The sequence below is a fragment of the Bubalus kerabau genome, chromosome 14 (assembly GCF_029407905.1).
Source record: "Bubalus kerabau isolate K-KA32 ecotype Philippines breed swamp buffalo chromosome 14, PCC_UOA_SB_1v2, whole genome shotgun sequence".
Classification (NCBI taxonomy): domain Eukaryota; kingdom Metazoa; phylum Chordata; class Mammalia; order Artiodactyla; family Bovidae; genus Bubalus; species Bubalus kerabau.
Window position 1 is genome coordinate 62382961 of NC_073637.1, and position 20978 is coordinate 62403938.

Here is a 20978-nt window from a genome sequence, read left to right on the forward strand (position 1 = left end):
ATTTACCCTCTCTCAAAAGTAGAAACTTCTGGTTTATGTAGTTATAAATTGAAATATGTATGTGTGTTACTGTTGTCTCTTAGTTCCCTGAGGGTGAGGATGTCATTTATCGTTGTTACTCATATAATTAAGAATATTTAAAACGAAATCCAGATCAAGTGGCTCTTCCGGGCACGGGTATTTTCACTGTTGCAGAGATGTCTGTCTGTTTCCCTTCCTCCCTCCTTCTGCCTCTGTCTGTGTTTTGGTACAGACACATTTTTCATAAAGAGAAGAGATGAGGTGAATTTCTTTCCCCAAAGTGCCTTTTCTTATAAAGGAAAACAAATATCCCTCACTTTTAAAACTACCTCCATGAAAAGGAAACCCTCCTACACTCCATGAAAAGGAAACCCTCCTTACATTCCTACACTCAGTAGGAATGTAAACTGGTACAGTCACTATGGGGAACAGTATGGAGGTTCCTTGAAAAACTAAAAATATAGCTACCATATGATCCAGCAATCCCACTCCTGGGCATACAGCCAGAGAAAACCATAATTCAAAAAGATAGATGTACCCCAATTCATTGCAACACTATTTACAACAGCCAGGGCATGGAAGCCACCTAAATGTCCACCACAGAAGAATGGATAAAGAAGATGTGGTATATACATATATACAGTGGAATATTACTCAGCCATAAAAAAGAATGCAGCAATATGGATGGATCTAGAGATTGTCATACTGAGTGAAGTCAGAGAAAGACAAACATATGATATCACTAATATGTGGAATCTAAAAAAAATGATACAAATAAACTCATTCAGTTCAGTTCAGTCGATCAGTCGTGTCTGACTCTCTGCGACCCCATGAATCACAGCACGCCAGGCCTCCCTGTCCATCACCAACTCCCAGAGTTCACTCAAACTCATGTCCATCGAGTCAGTGATGCCATCCAGTCATCTCATCCTCTGTCATCCCCTTCTTCTCCTGTCCCCAATCCCTCCCAGCATCAGGGTCTTTTCCAATGAGTCAACTCTTCGTGTGAGGTGGCCAAAGTACTGGAGTTTCAGCTTTAGCATCAGTCCTTCCAATGAACACCCAGGACTGATCTCCTTTAGAATGGGACTGGTTGGATCTCCTTGCAGTCCAAAGGACTCTCAAGAGTCTTCTCCAACACCACAGTTCAAAACCATCAATTCTTCGGCACTCAGCTTTCTTCACAGTCCAACTCTCACATCCATATATGACCACTGGAAAAACCATAGCCTTGACTAGATGGACCTTTGTTGGCAAAGTAATGTCTCTGCTTCTTAATATGCCATCTAGGTTGGTCATAACTTTCCTCCAAGGAGTAAGTGTCTTTTAATTTCATGGCTGCAATCACCATCTGCAGTGATTTTGGAGCCCTCAAAAATAGAGTCTGACACTGTTTCCACTGTTTTCCCATCTATTTCCTATGAAGTGATGGTGGGAATACTAGACCACCTGACCTGCCTCTTGAGAAACCTAAATGCAGGTCAGAAAGCAACAGTTAGAACTGGACATGGAACAACAGACTGGTTCCAAATAGGAAAAGGAGTACATCAAGGCTATATATTGTCACCTTGCTTATTTAACTTATATGCAGAGTACATCATGAGAAATGCTGGGCTGGAAGAAGCACAAGCTGGAATCAAGACTGCTGGGAGAAATATCAATAACCTCAGATATGCAGATGACACCACCCTTATGGCAGAAAGTGAAGAGGAACTCAAAAGCCTCTTGATGAAAGTGAAAGAGTAGAGTGAAAAAGTTGGCTTAAAGCTCAACATTCAGAAAACTAAGATCATGGCATCTGGTCCCATCACTTCATGGCAAATAGATGGGGAACAGTGGAAACAGTGTCAGACTTTATTTTTTGGGGCTCCAGAATCACTGCAGATGGTGATTGCAGCCATGAACTTATTAACAAAACAGAAAGGGACTCACAGAAAGTAACAGAGTTACCAAAGTGGGAAGGGAGGATCAGGAGACTGGGATTAACATATACACACTATTATATATATAACAGACAACCAAGAAGAACCTATTGTACCGCACAGGGAACTCTACTCAGTACTGTGTAATAACCTATATGGGAACAGAATCTAAAAGTATGGATACATGTATAACACTCACTTCACTGTAGACCAGAAACTAACACAACATTGTAAATATCTTACATTCCAATAAAAGTTCATATAAATATCAGTTCAGTTCAGTCGCTCAGTCGTGTCCAACTCTTTGCAACCCCATGAATCGCAGCACGCCAGGCCTCCTTGTCCATCACCAACTCCCGGAGTTCACTCAGACTCACGTCCATCGAGTCAGCGATGCCATCCAGTCATCTCATCCTCTGTCGTCCCCTTCTCCTCCTGCCCCCAATCCCTCCCAGCATCAGGGTCTTTTCCAATGAGTCAACTCTTCGCATGAGGTGGCCAAAGTACAGGAGTTTCAGCTTTAGCATCATTCCTTCCAAAGAAATCCCAGGGCTGATCTCCTTCAGAATGGACTGGTTGGATCTCCTTGCAGTCCAAGGGACTCTCAAGAGTCTTCTCCAACACCACAGTTCAAACGCATCAATTCTTCCGCGCTCAGCCTTCTTCACAGTCCAACTCTCACATCCATACATGACCACAGGAAAAACCATAGCCAGACTATGACTATGACTAGACGGACCTTTGCTGGCAAAGTAATGTTTATATGAGTTAATATAAATAACTTTTATATTAAAAGAAGTACCCAATAAAAATTCATATAAATAAACTTTTAAAAATAAATTAATAAAACTACCCTCAAGGTGTTTCCCTTCTAATGACCAAGACCAACACATACACCAGGATTCAGAGCCCAGAGTCTGAGTTGCACTGACTTTTGGTTGCAACCCCATCCTTTGGGCGCAGGCCCGGCCCAGGGTTGGCGTGGTTGGAGATGGATACGCCCCTTCTCCCCGCCCTACCCCGCCCCGCGGCCGAGTTGATAAACCTGGACGCGGGACCCTGGGGCTGTCCCCAGTCACCGAGGAGGAGCGCGCCCCTCGCCATGGCTGCGCGGTCTCTCCTCCTGATCCGCGGGGGGTGCGTCGTCAACGACGACTCCTCGCAGGAGGCCGACGTGCTGGTGGAGGACGGCGTGGTGCGGGCGGTGGGGCGCCACGTGCTGCCGCCCGGGGACGCGCCAGCCGGGCTGCGGGTCCTCGACGCAGCCGGCAAGCTGGTCCTGCCCGGCGGCATCGACACGCACACACACATGCAGTTCCCCTTCATGGGCTCGCGCTCCGTGGACGACTTCCATCTGGGCACCAAGGTACCCGGCCCCAGCGCTCCCTTACACCCTGGACGTCCGCCCAGCTCTCGGCTGCCTCTCCGGCGGTCCCCGGACCCGGAGGAGCGCGCCGGGGCGACCCCGCAGGATGTCGGCCCCCAAGCTGAGCTCCCTTCTTCTGGGTGGTCCTCCTCGGGTCGAGGTGGAGGCGGGGGGGGGGGGGTGGGAATCAGCTCAGCTTCGGCCGAGCCAGACACCCCCCTGATCCTCTCTTTGGGTAATCTGATTCGTTTAAAGCAACCTATTCCCTCACCCTTGTTTCTCTACTCCCCTCCCCCGAACCCCTCCTTTTCGCTGGGTGTTCTGTGAAACTCCGAAATCCCTCCTTAATATCTTAGACTCTTTGTAGTCGACGCTCTCAGCCAAAACCAAATGAAAAATCCATTCACCCAGTGGTTACCGCCTTGACTCAAAAGTTAGCAGCGCATGGCAGGTGATGGTGATGAGCCCACGACATTCACAATTTTTATTGCCACCCGCCAGCCAGCAGAAAAAGTATTCATGCAAGGCGGACGAGGGTTTCCAAGAACGCTGTTGTAGAAACGGTCTCCCAGCGCTAGCTCTCCACCTGAGCCCATCCCTTCTCCGACCTGCTTGCCTGGGGACACCAAATTCAGACCCTGATTCTTGCTGACTGAGCACCTGCGGCTTTCACAGCAGGGTCGAAGGATCAGATTATAGATCTCCCCAGGTGAGGGAGGCCTGGGTTTCTCTAGACACAAAGGCCTAAAGACTCAGCCTATGAAAAGAACTAAAACGAATCTCCAAAGCTCCCGGAAGGAAAAAAAAAAAAAAAGAAGATGAACAGGGCAGCTTACAGGAACCTGAAGTTAAAACTGCACGCAGCTACTTTGGCTGGAGCCTGACCTGCACCCTTCTCGAGGCTCCCGTTGGGGCTGTGGTGGGAGAGCTGGCTCCTTGGAAAATGCAAGTAGTGATATCCTGAAGGTCTGAGCTCTCTGTAGGGGTTCTTTCTCGTCGACCGTGCTGTGATGTGTATGAAGCAAATCCGGCCGTTAGTCCAAATACAGGCTGTGCAGTTTCAAAGCAGTCATGAGGATTTATTCATTACCCTACCGATTTCTAACAGCTTTACTCTCTCTACACCTCTCTTCCTCTACGTTCCCAATCGTCCATGATTGACCAAAATGTTTAAGAAAAAAAGAACTATCTGACCCAGGTCTGGGGCAGGCTGCTGACGCCAACATTTGCAAAGCTTCCTCCTAGTTACTAATTATCAGGACAATGGTCAAGGTCTTTTATAGGAAAGATCAGTATCTGTTGAAGAGTATTCACTTCTCTTTTGCTAAAATGTGAAATGTGCTAAACTTCAACAACTTTATGTTGACATGTAAAATACATTTTCTTCAGATATCCAAGCAATTCACGATTGTAGAAAGTTGGGGGGAAAAAAATGGAAAGTAGAGAGAGGAACAGTATTACCCATAATCTCTCACTCAGTGACAATGTTTTGGTTTAATGTCTTTATGGTTTTCATATGCTTTATTTTACATAACTGAGGTGGTGGTGTGCATGTGTGTATAAGTGTGTGTACCTGTATATAGAAATCATGCACCCTGTTGTATTCAGTTATCGTACACGCACTTTCTGTTGTCACGGACTCACCATTCACTCGGTGCATTGCTGATGGCAGGGCGTTTCATTGACACCTCCGTTTATCAAATAGGGAGCTGCTGTTGCTGATCATCAGTCAGTCACCAGGCCCACTAGCATCATTCCCCTTCATTATTTCCCTTTCTCTCATCCCAGATGAAGCAGCCAAGAAGGGTTAGGATGCTGTGGGAAAGGGACGGTCCTTCTCTCTCAAGATGATTGGTGCATGCCCGAAGATCCAGGGAGGTAGTTCTCAGTTTTCTACATGTTCTTGTCCATTCTGGGATTCCAGTTTGGAGAGGTTTACAATTCCATTACGGTAAAGAATCCGCCTGCAATGTGGGAGACCTCGGTTTGAAAGATCCCCTGAAGAAGGGAAAGGCTACCCACTCCAGTATTCTGGCCCTGAGAATTGCATGGACTATATAGTCCATGGGGTCGCAAAGAGTCGGACACGACTGAGCGACTTGCACTTTCACTTCACTTCATGCTTCCACACTTAGAAGACAGCTTTTTGTAGCATACTATTTAAAGAACTTACTGGTTGATTCTTTAGGTGTTTCTCACTTATAGTGTATAGTGAAGTTGCTCAGTCATGTCCGACTCTTTGCGACCCCGTGGACTGTAGCCTACCAGGCTTCTCCGTCCATGGGATTCTCCAGGCAAGAATACTGGAGTGGGTTACCATTTCCTTCTCCAGGAGATCTTCCCGACCCAGGGATCAAACCTGGGTTTCCCGCATTGGAGGCAGACGCTTTAACCTCTGAGCCACCAGGGAAAAACATTAAAGGAAAACATGTTTTTCATGAGCTTAGAATTGCAGCAGAAAATGATATGGTCAGAGATAAGGTCAAAGATTGAGCAAAGACTAAATGCATGTTGAACATTAAACAGTACTCACAAAAGGGCAAAGTTGCAAAAGTTTACTTTGAAATCGGTTGGTTGGATCCCAGGAAATACCCACCGTCCCACCCCCACTCCCTAAACAGATGAGACTTCGTAACAGGGAACCAGACAGGTAAATAGAGATAAACATGAGCATTTAAGTATTGGCCTGAGTTCTGAAAGAAGGCCATTATGAAGTTATTTTGTCCTCTTTTCTAGAGTCTTCACGATAATTCCCAACGCAGGGTTGGTGGTTTTGAGTTTGGGGAAATAGGGACAAAGAAGTCTTTTGTAAATGCTGGTCATATTTTATACTAAACTTGAAAGACATGAGTACTGTTGAGCAGCCTTTGCTTCATCGATCTGTGCTATGTTTTAGGCACCTTGCTAAGCTGTGCTTTGTCTTCCAACAATCCCAGGTGCCACTGTCTACCCTTTGCAATTAACGAAGCTGAAATGTAAGTCACCTGGCCATGGTTGCACACCTAGTAAGTGGCAGAGTGGTTCTTCAAATTCAGGACCGCCTGCTTTACCTATATAAGGAAGGGGTATGTTACTGTGAGATGTCTTTTGTCAAAGACAGAGCAAAGTCAACCTTAAGATATACAGTAGCCCTTCACCTTCCCAGTGCTGCAGGCAGTTAAGGTTGTCAAAATAAATACACACCACAGGGAGTGGGTTTGTGAGACGTTTGTACCTGCATTTATAGCCACATCATCTCTAAGGGTACAGAAACGGGTACCTTAAGTACAGAAAGCCATAAAGTAAGAATGATATATCATGCTTTCAGGAGATGGGCCCCAAAAGGTTAGACCAAAGTGTGCTTCCTGCAAGCACCAGGCTGATCATTTATAATATCTGACAAACAGAAGGGATACTGTTTGTGGTGTTCTATGTATTGATCACTAGGTTGTGATGGAGCCAAATTTAAAAACTGAAATATAGGTCAACCAAAGGTTACATATGTTGGAAATCTAATTCATGTCAGAGGTAGGTTTAAAGCTTATAATTGATTTACTTAATTACAGGTAAAAGCCTTCCATCCAATATAACTAATGATAATGGCATTCTGCTTTAAAGAAATCACATTTCATTTTGTTATTCTATACTAGATATACAGTAGTCTTCCAATAATTTAATATCTGTTGTGAAAGACAATGGGATTCTTTATTCAAATGGGTATTGTAAATTAGATAAACTTGAAGGAATTATGATTGCTTTTACAACATCCTGTGATAAGAAAGTGAATTAAAAGAACTCAGTCAGTTTTCAAATATATATATATTTGTATTCAGACACAGCTTGGAGTGGGTGGACTCACATTAAAAACCTGGCAGCATCAGTGGCTGGCAAAAATATCATTTTTTTTTTAATTGAGAGAATGCAGAATACCTTTTATGTGAAGGACAAAAAGTCCTCAAAATGATCAAGAGAGAAAATTATATTTTGCTCTGGAACTTATTGGTAAAATGCCATGACGGTGATTACTTATAATAAGGGAGTGGAAGGTATATGATTAAGCACACATTTATGGCTGTATTTATAGAGTGTCCTCACCTTGTAGAAGAGCTGTGATTCAGAGAGTTTGGTTGCAAACCAAACCTCTTTTTCTGTTGCCTCTCTTTCGGAGCTCCAGGATGGGTTTCAGAAGCTGTGCAGGCAAGTCAGTTCCTCTCTTGGTGTTGTCAATGCTTCCTTATCTGTAAAACAAGGCAATAATAGCGAGAACATCTTCGATTAAAAAAAATTTTTAAGTAATGAAAAATATATATTCATCATTCAGGAAAAGGCTGGAAATTATAGTCGCTTAATAAATATGAGTTGAATGAAGAAACTGCTCTTTTTAAAAAAAAATAAAAGGAAAATACAGAAGAGTATAAAGAAAAATAATAGCTAGATCGCCTACAGTTTCAACATTTTCCTTTCAGATTTTTCTTTTCTGGGAGGGACAGATGAACTTTTTTCCTTGTACTAAATTGTGCCTTTGAAATCAGCCTTATTCATGAAACCTTTCCCCAGGATCTTCACTGTTGTCAGAGAATATGATTTCTGTGTCCTGTTGTCTTGTCCAAGACTGAGTCCCAGATCTTTCTCTCTGGTCTTATATCTCTTCTGCATCAGGCTTCCATTTCTGCCAGTCTGAATATGTCCCATAAGCACCTCAGACTTCAAGTCCTCAAATTTATCCTTCTCTTCTAGTGCTTGACCCATTTTTCTTCCTATCTTTCCCCTACTGTTAACAACTCCACTCTCACCTTGTTCGTGTTGGACATTTTGGTGGTATCCAGCTTTTTTTGGCTTGTGTATAACAATGTAACATAATTCATTGCTCAGATGCTTGATAATTGACGTGGAAATCACCCCACAGGGTGAAATGCCTGGGCCAGCATTGGATCCATCTTAAAAGAGTCTAACACAGACATCCAGATTGCCTTTCAGTTTATGCCCCAGTCCCCACCCACCTCTGCAGCAATACTCATTTCATTGCATCCTAGCTAATTGTGGATGTTGACTTTTAAAAAATTGATGCTAATTTAATAAGAAAAGCATAAAATTTCTTACTGTTTTTAAACAAGCATTTCTTTAATTGCTGGTAGCATTGGCACCCCACTCCAGTACTCTTTCCTGGAAAATCCATGGACAGAGGAGCCTGGTAGGCTGCAGTCCATGGGGTTGCTAAGAGTTGGAAACGAGTGAGCGACTTCACTTTCACTTTTCACTTTCATGCATTGGAGAAGGAAATGGCAACCCACTCCAGTGTTCTTGCCTGGAGAATCCCAGGGATGGCGAAGCCTGGTGGGCTGCCGTCTCTGGGGTCGCACAGAGTCGGACACAACTGAAGCGACTTAGCAGCAGGAGCAAGGATGAGCTTTGAACATTCTTGTGTTAATAGCTTCCATGTTCCAGCTGTAAAAGTGTGTAATTCTATGATTTCCATCAGTGGCTATTTACTGATTACAAATTTAATCTTTTTACTAATCAGAAAACAAAAATAAAACCATCTCAAAGATTAATTTGAAGCCACTCAGTATGAAGTAGGGCTTTGGCTCTATTGAGGGTGTTGTGTGTTAGGAAGCCTTTCAGTGAATTTTATAGACTCTGGGACTTGCCTTCTTTCAGTTTTCATATTTGTGTTTTGCATGCTTTTCACTTCCACTTGTTTTCTCCTTCATTTATCTGGACCGCATGTCTTCAGGGTCTGACAGAGGTAGTCAGGAATCATGGTTTCCTTGATACTGCTATCAGGAAGGAAAAGTTTTCCTCTAACCACTTATGTTTAGTTTGGTGGGTAGCTCAGTCAGTAAAGAATCTGCCAGCAGTACAGGAGACCCAAGTTTGATCCCTGGGTTGGGATGATCCCCTGGAGAAGGAAACCAAGGCAAACCACTCCAGTATTTCTGCCTGGAAAATCCCACAGACAGTGGAGCCTGGTGGGCTGCAGTCCATGGAATCGCAAGAGTCGGACATGATTTAGTGACTAAAACCACCCCCTCAAAATAAACTGACAAAAGATAGATTTGAAAGAGAAAAGATAGATTTTTAAAATTCATGTACATTCAGGCCAAGTTCACAGAAAAATGTGATTCAAGAAGGCAAGTTAGAATTAGGGGCTTCCATATCACCCTGGGGCTTCCCCATGGCTTAGTGGTAAAGAATCCATCTGCCAGTGCAGGAGACACAGGAGATGCAGTTTCGATCCCTGGGTTGGAAAGACCACCGGGAGGAGGAAGTGGCAACTCACTCGTATTCCAGCCTGAAAACCTCCATGGACAGAGGGGCATGGCCCGCTAGAGTCCAAAAGGTCACAAAGAGTCAGAAATGACTGAGCACAGGCACGCCTATCACCTTAACATGGGAAGGGCACCTATGAGAAAACAAATGGCTTTTAGGAGAGACTGACAGGCTCTTAGGAGAATAGATGGAGATACGATATTTCATGACAAGATCTATTTAGTGTGGTGCAAGCTTCTAGTCTCAGGTAGTAAGAGTCATCTTCCTGGAAGGGGATTTATGACAATTCAATTCTTTTTTGAAAGGCTCTGCTTTCAGGCAGATAAAGGAGTTCAGGGAGAAAAAAAAAAGGCATCTATTCTCAGATGCCTTCAGCTCAAAATGATTTTTATGCCACAATGGCATATTCTGGACCTCATCACTGCCATTTAATATGGAATAACCTTAAGTGATGGATTTTTAAAGTTCATAATTAGGTTCCATGAATTCAGGCAACAAATAGTTCTTAGAAACCCCCTAAGTGCCAGGCATTGTGGTTGGGGTTATAGAGATGAAACCATGATCTTTGTTCTTAATGGCAGACAGACTGGAGGTATATGGAGCTCTAATTTTTCCTGGCTGTGGTAATAAATTATATGCAGTGAACTTTTGGATGTGTAGGCTTAACTTGATTTTTGTGTGACTGTTTTTGAGTGAACACTTGCAATCTGGCATTTTCCCTTGTGCTTAGTAACCAGTCATAATTGCTGACATCACTGGGCTACATTTCTGATAAGTGAGCTTCAGCACCTGCCCAGAGCCTTCCTCTCAACACTGCTTTGTCCTCTTCTTTGCAGATGTCAAGTAGCAATTGAGGAAGGACACCTCACTTTTTCTGTTACATTTCATTGCCTCCAATAGAAAAATTGTGTGTTACAGTGATAGTAGTCATGAGTTCTGAGTCCTGAGGATCTGTTTACCCATAAATGCTTAAAATAAAATAAAGCAAATCATAATCTTAAAAAAAAAAAAACAGGAAATTATTGGAGGCATAGATATAAAAATAGACTGTAACTCTGTTTTGTTAAAAGTCCTATTTAATACTGATTAAGTAACTCAGCAGTGGCCACAGGACTGGAAAAGGTCAGTTTTCATTCCAATCCCAAAGCAAGGCAATGCCAAAGAATGCTCAAACTACTGCACAATTGCACTCATCTCACACGCTAGTAAAGTAATGCTGAAAATTCTCCAAGCCAGGCTTCAGCAATATGTGAAACATGAACTTCCTGATGTTCAAGCTGGTTTTAGAAAAGGCAGAGGAACCAGAGATCAAATTGCCAACATCTGCTGGATCATGGAAAAAGCAAGAGAGTTCCAGAAAAACATCTATTTGTGCTTTATTGACTATGCCAAAGCCTTTGACTGTGTGGACCACAATAAACTGTGGAATATTCTTCAAGAGATGGGAATACCAGACCACCTGATCTGCCTCTTGAGAAATTTGTATGCAGGTCAGGAAGCAACAGTTAGAACTGGACATGGAACAACAGACTGGTTCCAAAAAAGAAAAGGAGTCCATCAAGGCTGTATATTGTCACCCTGCTTATTTAACTTCTATGCAGAGTACATCATGAGAAACACTGGGCTGGAAGAAACACAAGCTGGAATCAAGATTGCTGGGAGAAATATCAATAACCTCAGATATGCAGATGACACCACCCTTATGGCAGAAAGTGAAGAGGAACTAAAAAGCCTCTTGATGAAAGTGAAAGTGGAGGGTGAAAAAGTTGGCTTAAAGCTCAACATTCAGAAAACGAAGATCATGGCATCCAGTCCCATCACTTCATGGGAAATAGATGGGGAAACAGTGGAAACAGTGTCAGACTTTATTTTTCTGGGCTCCAAAATCTCTACAGATGGTGACTGCAGCCATGAAATTAAAAGACGCTTACTCCCTGGAAGAAAGGTTATGACCAACCTAGATAGCATATTCAAAAGCAGAGACATTACTTTGCCAACAAAGGTTCGTCTAGTCAAGGCTATGGTTTTTTCTGTGGTCATGTATGGATGTGAGAGTTGGACTGTGAAGAAGGCTGAGCGCTGAAGAATTGATGCTTTTGAACTGTGGTGTTGGAGAAGACTCTTGAGAGTCCCTTGGACTGCAAGGAGATCCAACCAGTCCATCCTGAAGATCAGCCCTGGGATTTCTTTGGAAGGAATGATGCTAAAGCTGAAACTCCAGTACTTTGGCCACCTCATGCAAAGAGTTGACTCATTGGAAAAGACTCTGATGCTGGGAGGGATTGGGGGCAGGAGGAGAAGGGGACGACAGAGGATGAGATGGCTGGATGGCATCACTGACTCGATGGACGTGAGTCTGAGTGAACTCTGGGAGTTGGTGATGGACAGGGAGGCCTGGCGTGCTGCTATTCATGGGGTCGCAAAGATTCGGACATGACTGAGCGACTGATCTGATCTGATCTGAAGTAATAGGCTTGGGACAAAACTGAGCATTCAGCTTTCAAATGTGCTTAGAGTCTACATTCCATGTTAACATTTCATAGAAGGATCTTGAAAACAACACAGCCAGGGCTAGTAATTTTTTTGAGAAATGGAATTGTGCATGAATATGCAATCTGCACAGCTTTCCCACTTTGCTATTGGAGAAGTGAGTCATCCTAATTATTCTACCTCATAATTTCTGGGAGAAATTCATTGGTCTCTCTTCCTTTCTCCCTTAAACATTTAAAGAATATTTATGTACTATAACACGCATGAGGCATATGGTGATGAAACTACATCAACTAAATAAAAAAAATCTCTGGAGGATGGGATAAAAGTTCCCTAAAGCAGGCCAGTAGGCAGCCAGGGCTAAGAGTCACGGAACTGGGGACTTCCCTGACAATCCAGTGGTTAAGACTTCATCTTTCAATGCAGGGGGTGCAGGTTTGATCCCTAATCAGGGAGCTAAGATTCCACATGCCTCACAGTCAAAAAACCAAAACATAAAACAGAAGCAATATTGTAACAAATTCAGTAAAGACTTTAAAAATGGTCCACATTTAAAAAAAAAAAGTTCTTAAGAAAAAAAGTCACTGGATTAGAGAAGGGACAAGGAGAAAAGAATGTGGGTGACTTGACTCTCTGATATGGAAAGGAACTCAGATCATGCAGAGCTTTATGAAGCTGTGTGATAACTGTTTTCCTTCATCCTAACAGCACAGGGAAGTCAATAAAAGATGGAAAGGGGCTAGCATGACTGGGGACAAGGTGACAGTACAGAGACTAACTGCTCTGGTCTGGTCAGGAGATGCAGGTAGCACTCTGAGCAGGGCTGGAAGTATGGTGACTCAGGGTGTATGTCGGGGAGGGGATACGTTTGCTGATGGATTGGACTTGGTGATACCAGGGAAGAAGAGAGGTAGACATCAAGGGTGCCTCTTGAGTCTGTGGTTTGCCCAGTTGGATGGGTGATGGTGTGATTAATATTTCACACTTGGGGAGGCAAGGAGTATGGCAAGGTACTGTGGGACATTTGTTTTAAAGTATTTTTATTTATTTTTAATTTCATTTATTTATGTTTTATTTTTGGCCTTGCTGGATCATCATTGCTTCGTTCGGGCTTTCTCTAGTTGTGGTGCGTGGGTTCTCACTATGGTGGCTTCTCTTATTGCGGAGCACCAGCTCTAGAGTGCATGGACTCTGTTGCCCCTCAGCATGAGGGATCTTCCAGGACCAGGGGTCAAACCCATGTAACCCATACTGGCAGGTGGACTCCCACCCACTGGACCACCAGGGAAGTCCCTGTGGAGGACATCTTTTTACAAAGCTGGTTATGCTTCTGAAGTTAGAATATAAACTGGAATCATGAAATTTGCTTTCCTAAGTCTTAGTGACTATGAGAAAGTTGAAAATTCAGCCAAGTGTTTGTCTCCGTAAGGCTCAAATGTCCTGTTGGATTTCTTTTTGATTCATTTGGGTTGAGCAAGTCCTGTGATAAATTTTAATGAAACAAAGTCACTTGTTCCAAGATGAGCTTAGAAATGAAAATTCAGCAAGCCCATAAAAGAAAACACTTGAGATGCTTTCAATAATTATTTATAGTCTAATACAGTCTAAAGTAAAATCTTGTGTTAGGTAATATTATAACCCTACTCTTGGTTAGAGTTTATCCCAATTTATGTTCAGTCACAGAAAGGAGATCAAACCAGTCAATCCTAAAGGAAATCAACCCTGAATATTCATTGGAAGGACTGATGCTGAAGCTGAAGCTCCAATACTTTGGCTAGCTAATGTGAATAGCCAACTCTTTGGAAAAGACCCTGATGCTGGGAAAGACTGAATGCAAAAGGAGAAGAGAGAGGCAGAGGATGAGATAGGTAGTATCGCTAACTCAATGAGATAGTATCACTAACTCAATGGCTATGAATCTGAGCAAACTCCAGGAGATGGTGAAGGACAGAGGAGTCTGGTGTGCTGCAGTCCATGGGGTCTCAAAGCGTCAGACACGACTTAGAGACTGAACAATAAGGTTTGCACATAAGATAGCAAGTACATGCTCTTCTCTCCCTAAGAGAAGGTCTTAGACAAATTAGAAGGTTTTCAAGGGAGAACAGCCAAAGTAATTAGGAGCTGAAAGAACTGATTTATGAGCCAAGATTAGAAGAGGTAAATGCATTTTGTTTGGCTAACTGACAAATAAAGGTGAAGTCAATCATCATAAGTACAAAGGAAACAATTAGGTTTTGTATGAAAATATGAAAGGAATTTTCTCTCTTTCCTGGTTTTCCCTCCCCTAAACTCTCTTTATTCTTCAAATGTTGATTCTGGCGAACATGTTGTGAAATGAATGTAAAGCAACTGATGTTAAAAGTAATTCAGTGAATACTGAAAATCTACAAAATGAGCTAGGAATGCAATGTTCTGATGAGTTGATTTGCTGGATAAAGTTAATTATCCCGTGATCGCTGTGTGGAAGCAAAAAGCATCAAGATAGAGCTTTTCCTTGTAACTCTTTCAGGAGCACATTATTTCAGTGACATTTCTCAAAATGATGAACATGACATGAGCTTAATAAAATTTCATTTCCTTTGTGAATTTACAATTCATAGTTCAATGAGATTTGTTTTGTTTTGGTATGGTCATGGGTTTCCTAAATGGTTGATTTATTTTACCAACCTATGCATTTCTCCAAGTAAAGATTCACTGATGAACTGGGACAATAGGCTGGAAACCATCATACTAAATTGAAGACTGGGTAAGGGGACAAGGCCTGCATGGGGTTGAGGCACAGAGTAGGCAGAATGTAAGACCTCCTGGACAAAGCTGCAGCCTCCTCCGTGTTCCCAATGAGAATTGCCAACTGTGTGACCCTGGAGAGCCATTTGACATCTCTGAGCCTCAGTATCCTCAACTGTAAAATAAGAAAAGCAATTTCTATCTCTCAGGACTGTAGCAAGGCATCATTCAATGAGTTAATGTACATAAGATGCTTAACGCACAGAGAACAAGATGGCGGAGGAGTAGGTGAACATGGAGTACATCTCTCTGCACGGATACATCAGGGATATGCCTTCAGACACAGAAGTGCATGCAGAACATCAGCTGAGAGCAGGCAGGAGTACCTGACGAGCAGAAAAGAAGATATAGGACCACGCAAAACTCAGTAGGACGAAGGAACTAGGGGGGGGTAAACAGGAGTATTAGCAGGACTGGACCTGCCCTCGGCGGATGGGGGAACTGAAGCAGGGGTCCTAGCCCCACAGCAGGGCAATTGTCTGAGTCAGAGGAGAAACATTTAAGGCTGAGAGTGAAATAGCTGATCTATGGCAGCCTAAATGGAATGAGAATCAGACAGCTCCTGCCACAGCCATACATACCCCAGACAGGAACACTGGTCTCCCGGAAGGTGCAGCAGCTAGGAGCTGGAGGGATTGTGGAGCAATCCCAGGGTGAGGGCTGCTGTTAACTGCAGAGAGACAGGTTGAGGGGATGTGAGGGAGGAGACCGTGGTGGGAAATGCCAGTGGAGGAAAGCTAGGCAGGGGTGGAGCCACCACCATAGCCTCTCTCTTCTCACACGCCAGCATCAGCAGCTGAACAATAGGGAGGCTGGCCCATCAAATGCCTGACACACTGAGCTACAGAGAAGGACCCCACCCAGGATGCCCCTTTAAGTGCCTTAAGAGCTGATCTACAGAGTAGGACCCCAGCCAGGGAGGGGGCCCTGTATGTGCCTGACACGCCAAACAACAGAGAAGGACCCCAGACCAGTTCAATTCAGCTCAGTTGCTCAGTTGTGTCCAACTCCTTGCGACCCCATGAACTGCAGCACGCCAGGCTTCCCTGTCCATCACCAACTCCCAGAACTTGCTCAAACTCATGTCCATTGAGTGAGTGACGCCATCCAACCATCTCATCTTCTCTTGTCCCCTTCTACTCCCACCTTCAATCTTTCCCAGCATCAGGGTCTTTCCTAGTGAGTCAGTTCTTCAAATCAGGTGGCCAAAGTATTGGAGCTTCAGCTTCAGCATCAGTCCTTCCAATGAATATTCAGGGTTGATTTCCTTTAGGATAGACTGGTTGGATCTCCTTGCAGTCCAAGGGACTCTCAAGAGTCTTCTCCAACACCATAGTTCACCAGCATCAATTCTTCGGCGCTCAGCCTTCTTTATAGTCCAACTCTCACATCCATACATGACTACTGGAAAAATCATAGCTTTGACTAGGTGAACCTTTGTTGGCAAAGTAATGTCTCTGCTTTTTAATATGCTATCTAGGTTGATCATAGCTTTCCTTCCAAGGAGCAAGCATCTTTTAATTTCATGGCTGCAGTCACCATCTGCAGTGATTTTGGAGCCCCCCAAAATAAAGTCTTTCACGGTTTCCATTGATTTCCCCATCTATTTGCCATGAACTGATGGGACCAGATGCCATGATCTTAGTTTTCTAAATGTTGAGTTTTAAGCCAGCTTTATCACTTTCCTCTTTCACTTTCATCAAGAGGCTCTTTAGTTCTTCTTTGCTTTCTGCCATAAGGGTGGTGTCATCTGCATATCTGAGGTTATTGATATTTCTCCCGGCAATATTAATTCCAGCTTGTGCTTCATCCAGCCTGGCATTTCTCATGATGTACTCTGCATATAAGTTAAATAAGCAGGGTGACAATATACAGCCTTGACTTACTCCTTTCCTGATTTGGAACCAGTCTGTTGTTCCATGTCCAGTTCTAACTATTGCTTCTTGACCTGCACACAGATTTCTCAAGAGGCAGGTCAGGTGGTCTGGTATTCCCGTCTCTTGAAGAATTTTCCAAAGTTTGTTTTGATCCACACAGTCAAAGGCTTTGGCATAGTCAATAAAGCGGAAGTAGGTGGTTTTCTGGAACTCTCTTGCTTTTTTGATAATCCAACAGATGCTGGCAATTTTATCTCTCGTTCCTCTGCCTTTTCCAAATCCAGCTCGAATATCTGTAAGTTCACGGTTCATGTACTGTTGAAGCGTGGCTTGGAGAATTTTGAGCATTACTTTGCTAGCGTGTGAGATAAGTGCAATTATGCGGTAGTTTGCGCATTCTTTGGCATTGCCTTTCTTTGGGATTGGAATGAAAACTGACCTTTTCCAGTCCTGTGGCCACTGCTGGGTTTTCCAAATTTGCTGGCATATTGAGCGCAGCACTTTCACAGCATCATCTTTTAGGATTTGAAATAGCTCAACTGGAATTCCATCATCTCCTCTAGCTTTGTTCGTGGTAAAGTTTCCTAAGACCCACTTGACTTTGCATTCCAGGATGTCTGGCTCTAGGTGGGTGATCACACCATCATGGTTATCTGGGTCATGAAGATCTTTTTTGTACAGTTCTTCTGTGTATTCTTGCCACCTCTTCTTAATATCTTCTGCTTCTGTTAGGTCCATACCATTTCTGTCCTTTATTGTGCCCATCTTTGCATGAAATATTCCCTTGGAATCTCTAATTTTCTTGAAGAGATCTCTAGTCTTTCCCATTCTCTTGTTTTCCTCTATTTCTTTGCATTGATCACTGAGGAAGTCTTTCTTATCTCTCCTTGTTACTCTTTGAACTCCGCATTCAAATGGGTATATCTTTCCCTTTCTCCTTTGCCTTTAGCTTCTTTTCTTTTCTCAGTAAGGCCTCTTCAGACCACCATTTTGCCTTTTTGCATTTCTTTTTATTGGGAATGGTCTTGATCACTGCCTCCTGTACAATGTCATGAACTTCCATTCATAGTTCTTCAGACACTATCTGTCAAATCTAATCCTTTGAATCTATTTCTCACTTCCACTGTATAATCATAAGGGATTTGATTTAAGTCATACCTGAGTAATCTGGTACTTTTCCCTACTTTCTTCAATTTAAGTCTGAATTTTGCAATAAGGAGTTCTTGATCTGAGCCACAGTCAGCTCCCTGTCTTGTTTTTGCTGACTGTATAGAGTTTCTCCATCTTTGGCTGCAAAGAATATAATCAATCTGATTTTGGTATTGACCATCTGGTGATGTCCATGTGTAGAGTGTTTTCTCATTTTGTTGGAAGAAGGTGTTTGCTACGACCAGTGCATTCTCTGGCAAAACTCTGTTAGCCTTTGCCCTGCTTCATTTTGTACTCCAAGGCCAAATTTGCCTGTTACTCGAGGTATCTCTTGACTTTCTACTTTTGCATTCCAGTCCTCTATAATGAAAAAGACACCTTTATTGCGTGTTAATTCTAAAAAGTCTTGTAGGTCTTCATAGAACCATTTGATTTCAGCTTCTTCAGCACTCCCCAGGAAAGAGAGCCCTCTAAGTGCCCTCTAAGTGAACAGGTGGAGCTACAGAGAAAAACTGACCAAAGAGGCCTTCTGATCGCCAACTACAAGAGACTCGAAAAAAGACTCTGATAGGGCAGAGGCAGTCTCTGTCCCTACACACTTGATGCTGCCAGGGTCCCTGCAAGCCAAGTAGCTGCACCATCTTAATGTTCAACTCTCACTGGGGCAGAGCTGCCACAGGCAAAAAATAAGTCTTGCATCTATGCTCACAGGGTCGCTTCGGTCGTGTCTGACTCTGTGACCCTGTAGACTGTGGCCTGCCAGGATTCTCTGTCAGAGAGGGGGGTCTCCAGGCAAGAATACTGGAGCATATTGGCCAATACTGGTTGCCATTCCCTTCTAGAGCACTATATTTCCTGCTATCCTAGCCACCAACCCCCTCAGTGCCTGGTGCTGCCAGAACCCCTGCGACACGAGCAGCTGCACCACCTCCACACCTTGCCCTCACAGGGGCAAACCCAAGCCCTCCAGGGCAGCCTCAGGAGCTAAACCCCAGGGGACGACCCACATGTAGAGGTGGAAATAGAACCTCGATTGAAACCCAGAGGTAGAAATAAAACCACAATTGAAACCCAGGGGCAGTGTGTCTAAGGAAAAAGATCCAAAATCTTCCCACCAGCTATACAAGCTGCAAATTAAGTCCACATAATCAACTAAGCAGACTCTGTGTCTATGGAATATATAAAAGGCCATTGAGAGCTCCCACAAAAGAAAATGCACTAACTCTGATAGCTGTGGACATTGGAGGCAAGAACACACAGGAGTAGAACCAGATTAGAATCTGTCCCACAGCAGATCCAGAGATCAGCACAGTGTTGGAGGACATCCTAGGGAGAGATCAAGCCCTGAGCATTTGGAGTCAGAGCACTGACTCCAAGACCCTAGACTAGCAAAAGACTACCCATCGTGAGTATCAAATAGTGGGAGCTGACACAAAGGAAACCACTTGAATACAAGACCTGGCATCACCCAACCATGAGTAGCACCCTGTGCAGGATGCCTCATCTAAACAACAAACAAAACAAAGATACAATCCCAATCATCAGCAGACAGGATTACCACCTCACTCAGCCTTGCCCATCAGAGGAAAAACAAACAAACAAACAAAAACCCAGCACAAATCTTATCCTATACAAAGCTCACGCAAACCACTGGACCAACCATAGGAGAGCAGAAATCAAAAGGAAGAAAGAACTCAACTTTCTTCAAGGAAAGAATTCAACTTTCCTTGAAGCCTCAGAAAAGAGGAGACCTCAAACACAATAGCTTAAAAAAAATAATGAAAAGACAGAGAAATACTGCACAAATGAAGTAACAAACTAGAAACACAGAAGTCCAAATAAATGAAGACTAAATAAGCAAACTACCTGAAAAAGAATTCAGAATAATGATAGTAAAGATGATTGAAACCTTGAAAACAAAATGGAGAAAATGTAAGAATCAATTTAAAAAGACCTAGAAGAATTAAAGAATAAACATACAAAGACAAACTACACAATTACCGATATTAAAAATACTCTAGAAGGAATCAATAGCAGAATATCTGAAGCAGAAAAATGAATTAGTGAGATGGAAAATAAAATGGTGGAAATAACTTCTGAAGAGCAGAATAAAGTAAAAAGAATGAAAAGAGTTGAGGATAGTCTCAGAGACCTCTGGGACCATATCAAACACATCAACATTCAAATTATAGGGGTTGCAGAAGAAGAAGAGAAAAAGAAAGGGTATGAGAAAATTTTTGAAGAGATTATAGTTGAAAATTTTCCCACATGGAAAAGGAAATAGTCAATCAGGTCCAAGGGACACAAAGAGTCCCATACAGGATAAACCCAAGGAGAAACATGCCAAGACACATACTAATCAAACTAACAAAGACTAAACACAAAGAAAGAATACTAAAAGCAGCAAGGGAGAAGCAACAAGTAACATACAAGGGAAACTCCATACACTTAACAGCTTATCTTTCAGCAGAAACTCTGCAGGCCAGAAGGGAATGGCAGGATATATTTACAGTACTGAAGGGGAAAAATCTACCACCAAGATTTCTGTACCCGGCAAGGATCTCATTCAAAATTGATGAAGAAATAAAAAGCTTTTCAGACAAACAAAAGTTAAGAGAATTCAGTACCACCAAACCAGCTTTACAACAAATGTTAAAGGGACTTATATAGTCAAGAAATACAACAGAAGAAAAAAAGATCTACAAAATCAAACCCAAACAATTAAGAAAGTGGCAATAGGAACATATATACCAATAGTTACTTTAAATGTAAATGGATTAAATGCTTCAACCAAAAGACACAGACTGGCTTCTGCTGCTGCTGCTGCTAAGTCGCTTCAGTTGTGTCCGACTCTGTGTGACCCCATGGACTGCAGCCCACCAGGCTCCCCCGTCCCTGGGATTTTCCAGGCAAGAACACTGGAGTGGGTTGCCATTTCCTTCTCCAACAGACTGGCTGAAGGGATACAAAAACAAGACCCATATATATGCTGTCTACAAGAAACCCACTTCAGACCTCAAGACACATATAGACTGAAAGTGAGAGGATGGAAAAATATATTCTATGCAAATGGGAAGCAAAAGAAAGCTGGAGTAACAATTTTCATATCAGACAAAA

At 43.0% G+C, this 20978-nt stretch overlaps 1 protein-coding gene across 1 annotated transcript in view; it reads left to right on the forward strand.

Annotated features, from left to right (window-relative positions):
• Positions 1 to 3041: 3041 nt before the first annotated feature.
• The window catches only part of DPYS (dihydropyrimidinase), a 100627-nt gene continuing 82690 nt past the window's right edge, over positions 3042 to 20978 (forward strand). Inside the window, exon 1 of the mRNA XM_055546883.1 lies at positions 3042 to 3309. Within this exon, the coding sequence (XP_055402858.1) occupies positions 3046 to 3309 (264 nt within the window). The 5' untranslated portion in view covers positions 3042 to 3045. The remainder of the gene's footprint in view (positions 3310 to 20978) is intronic.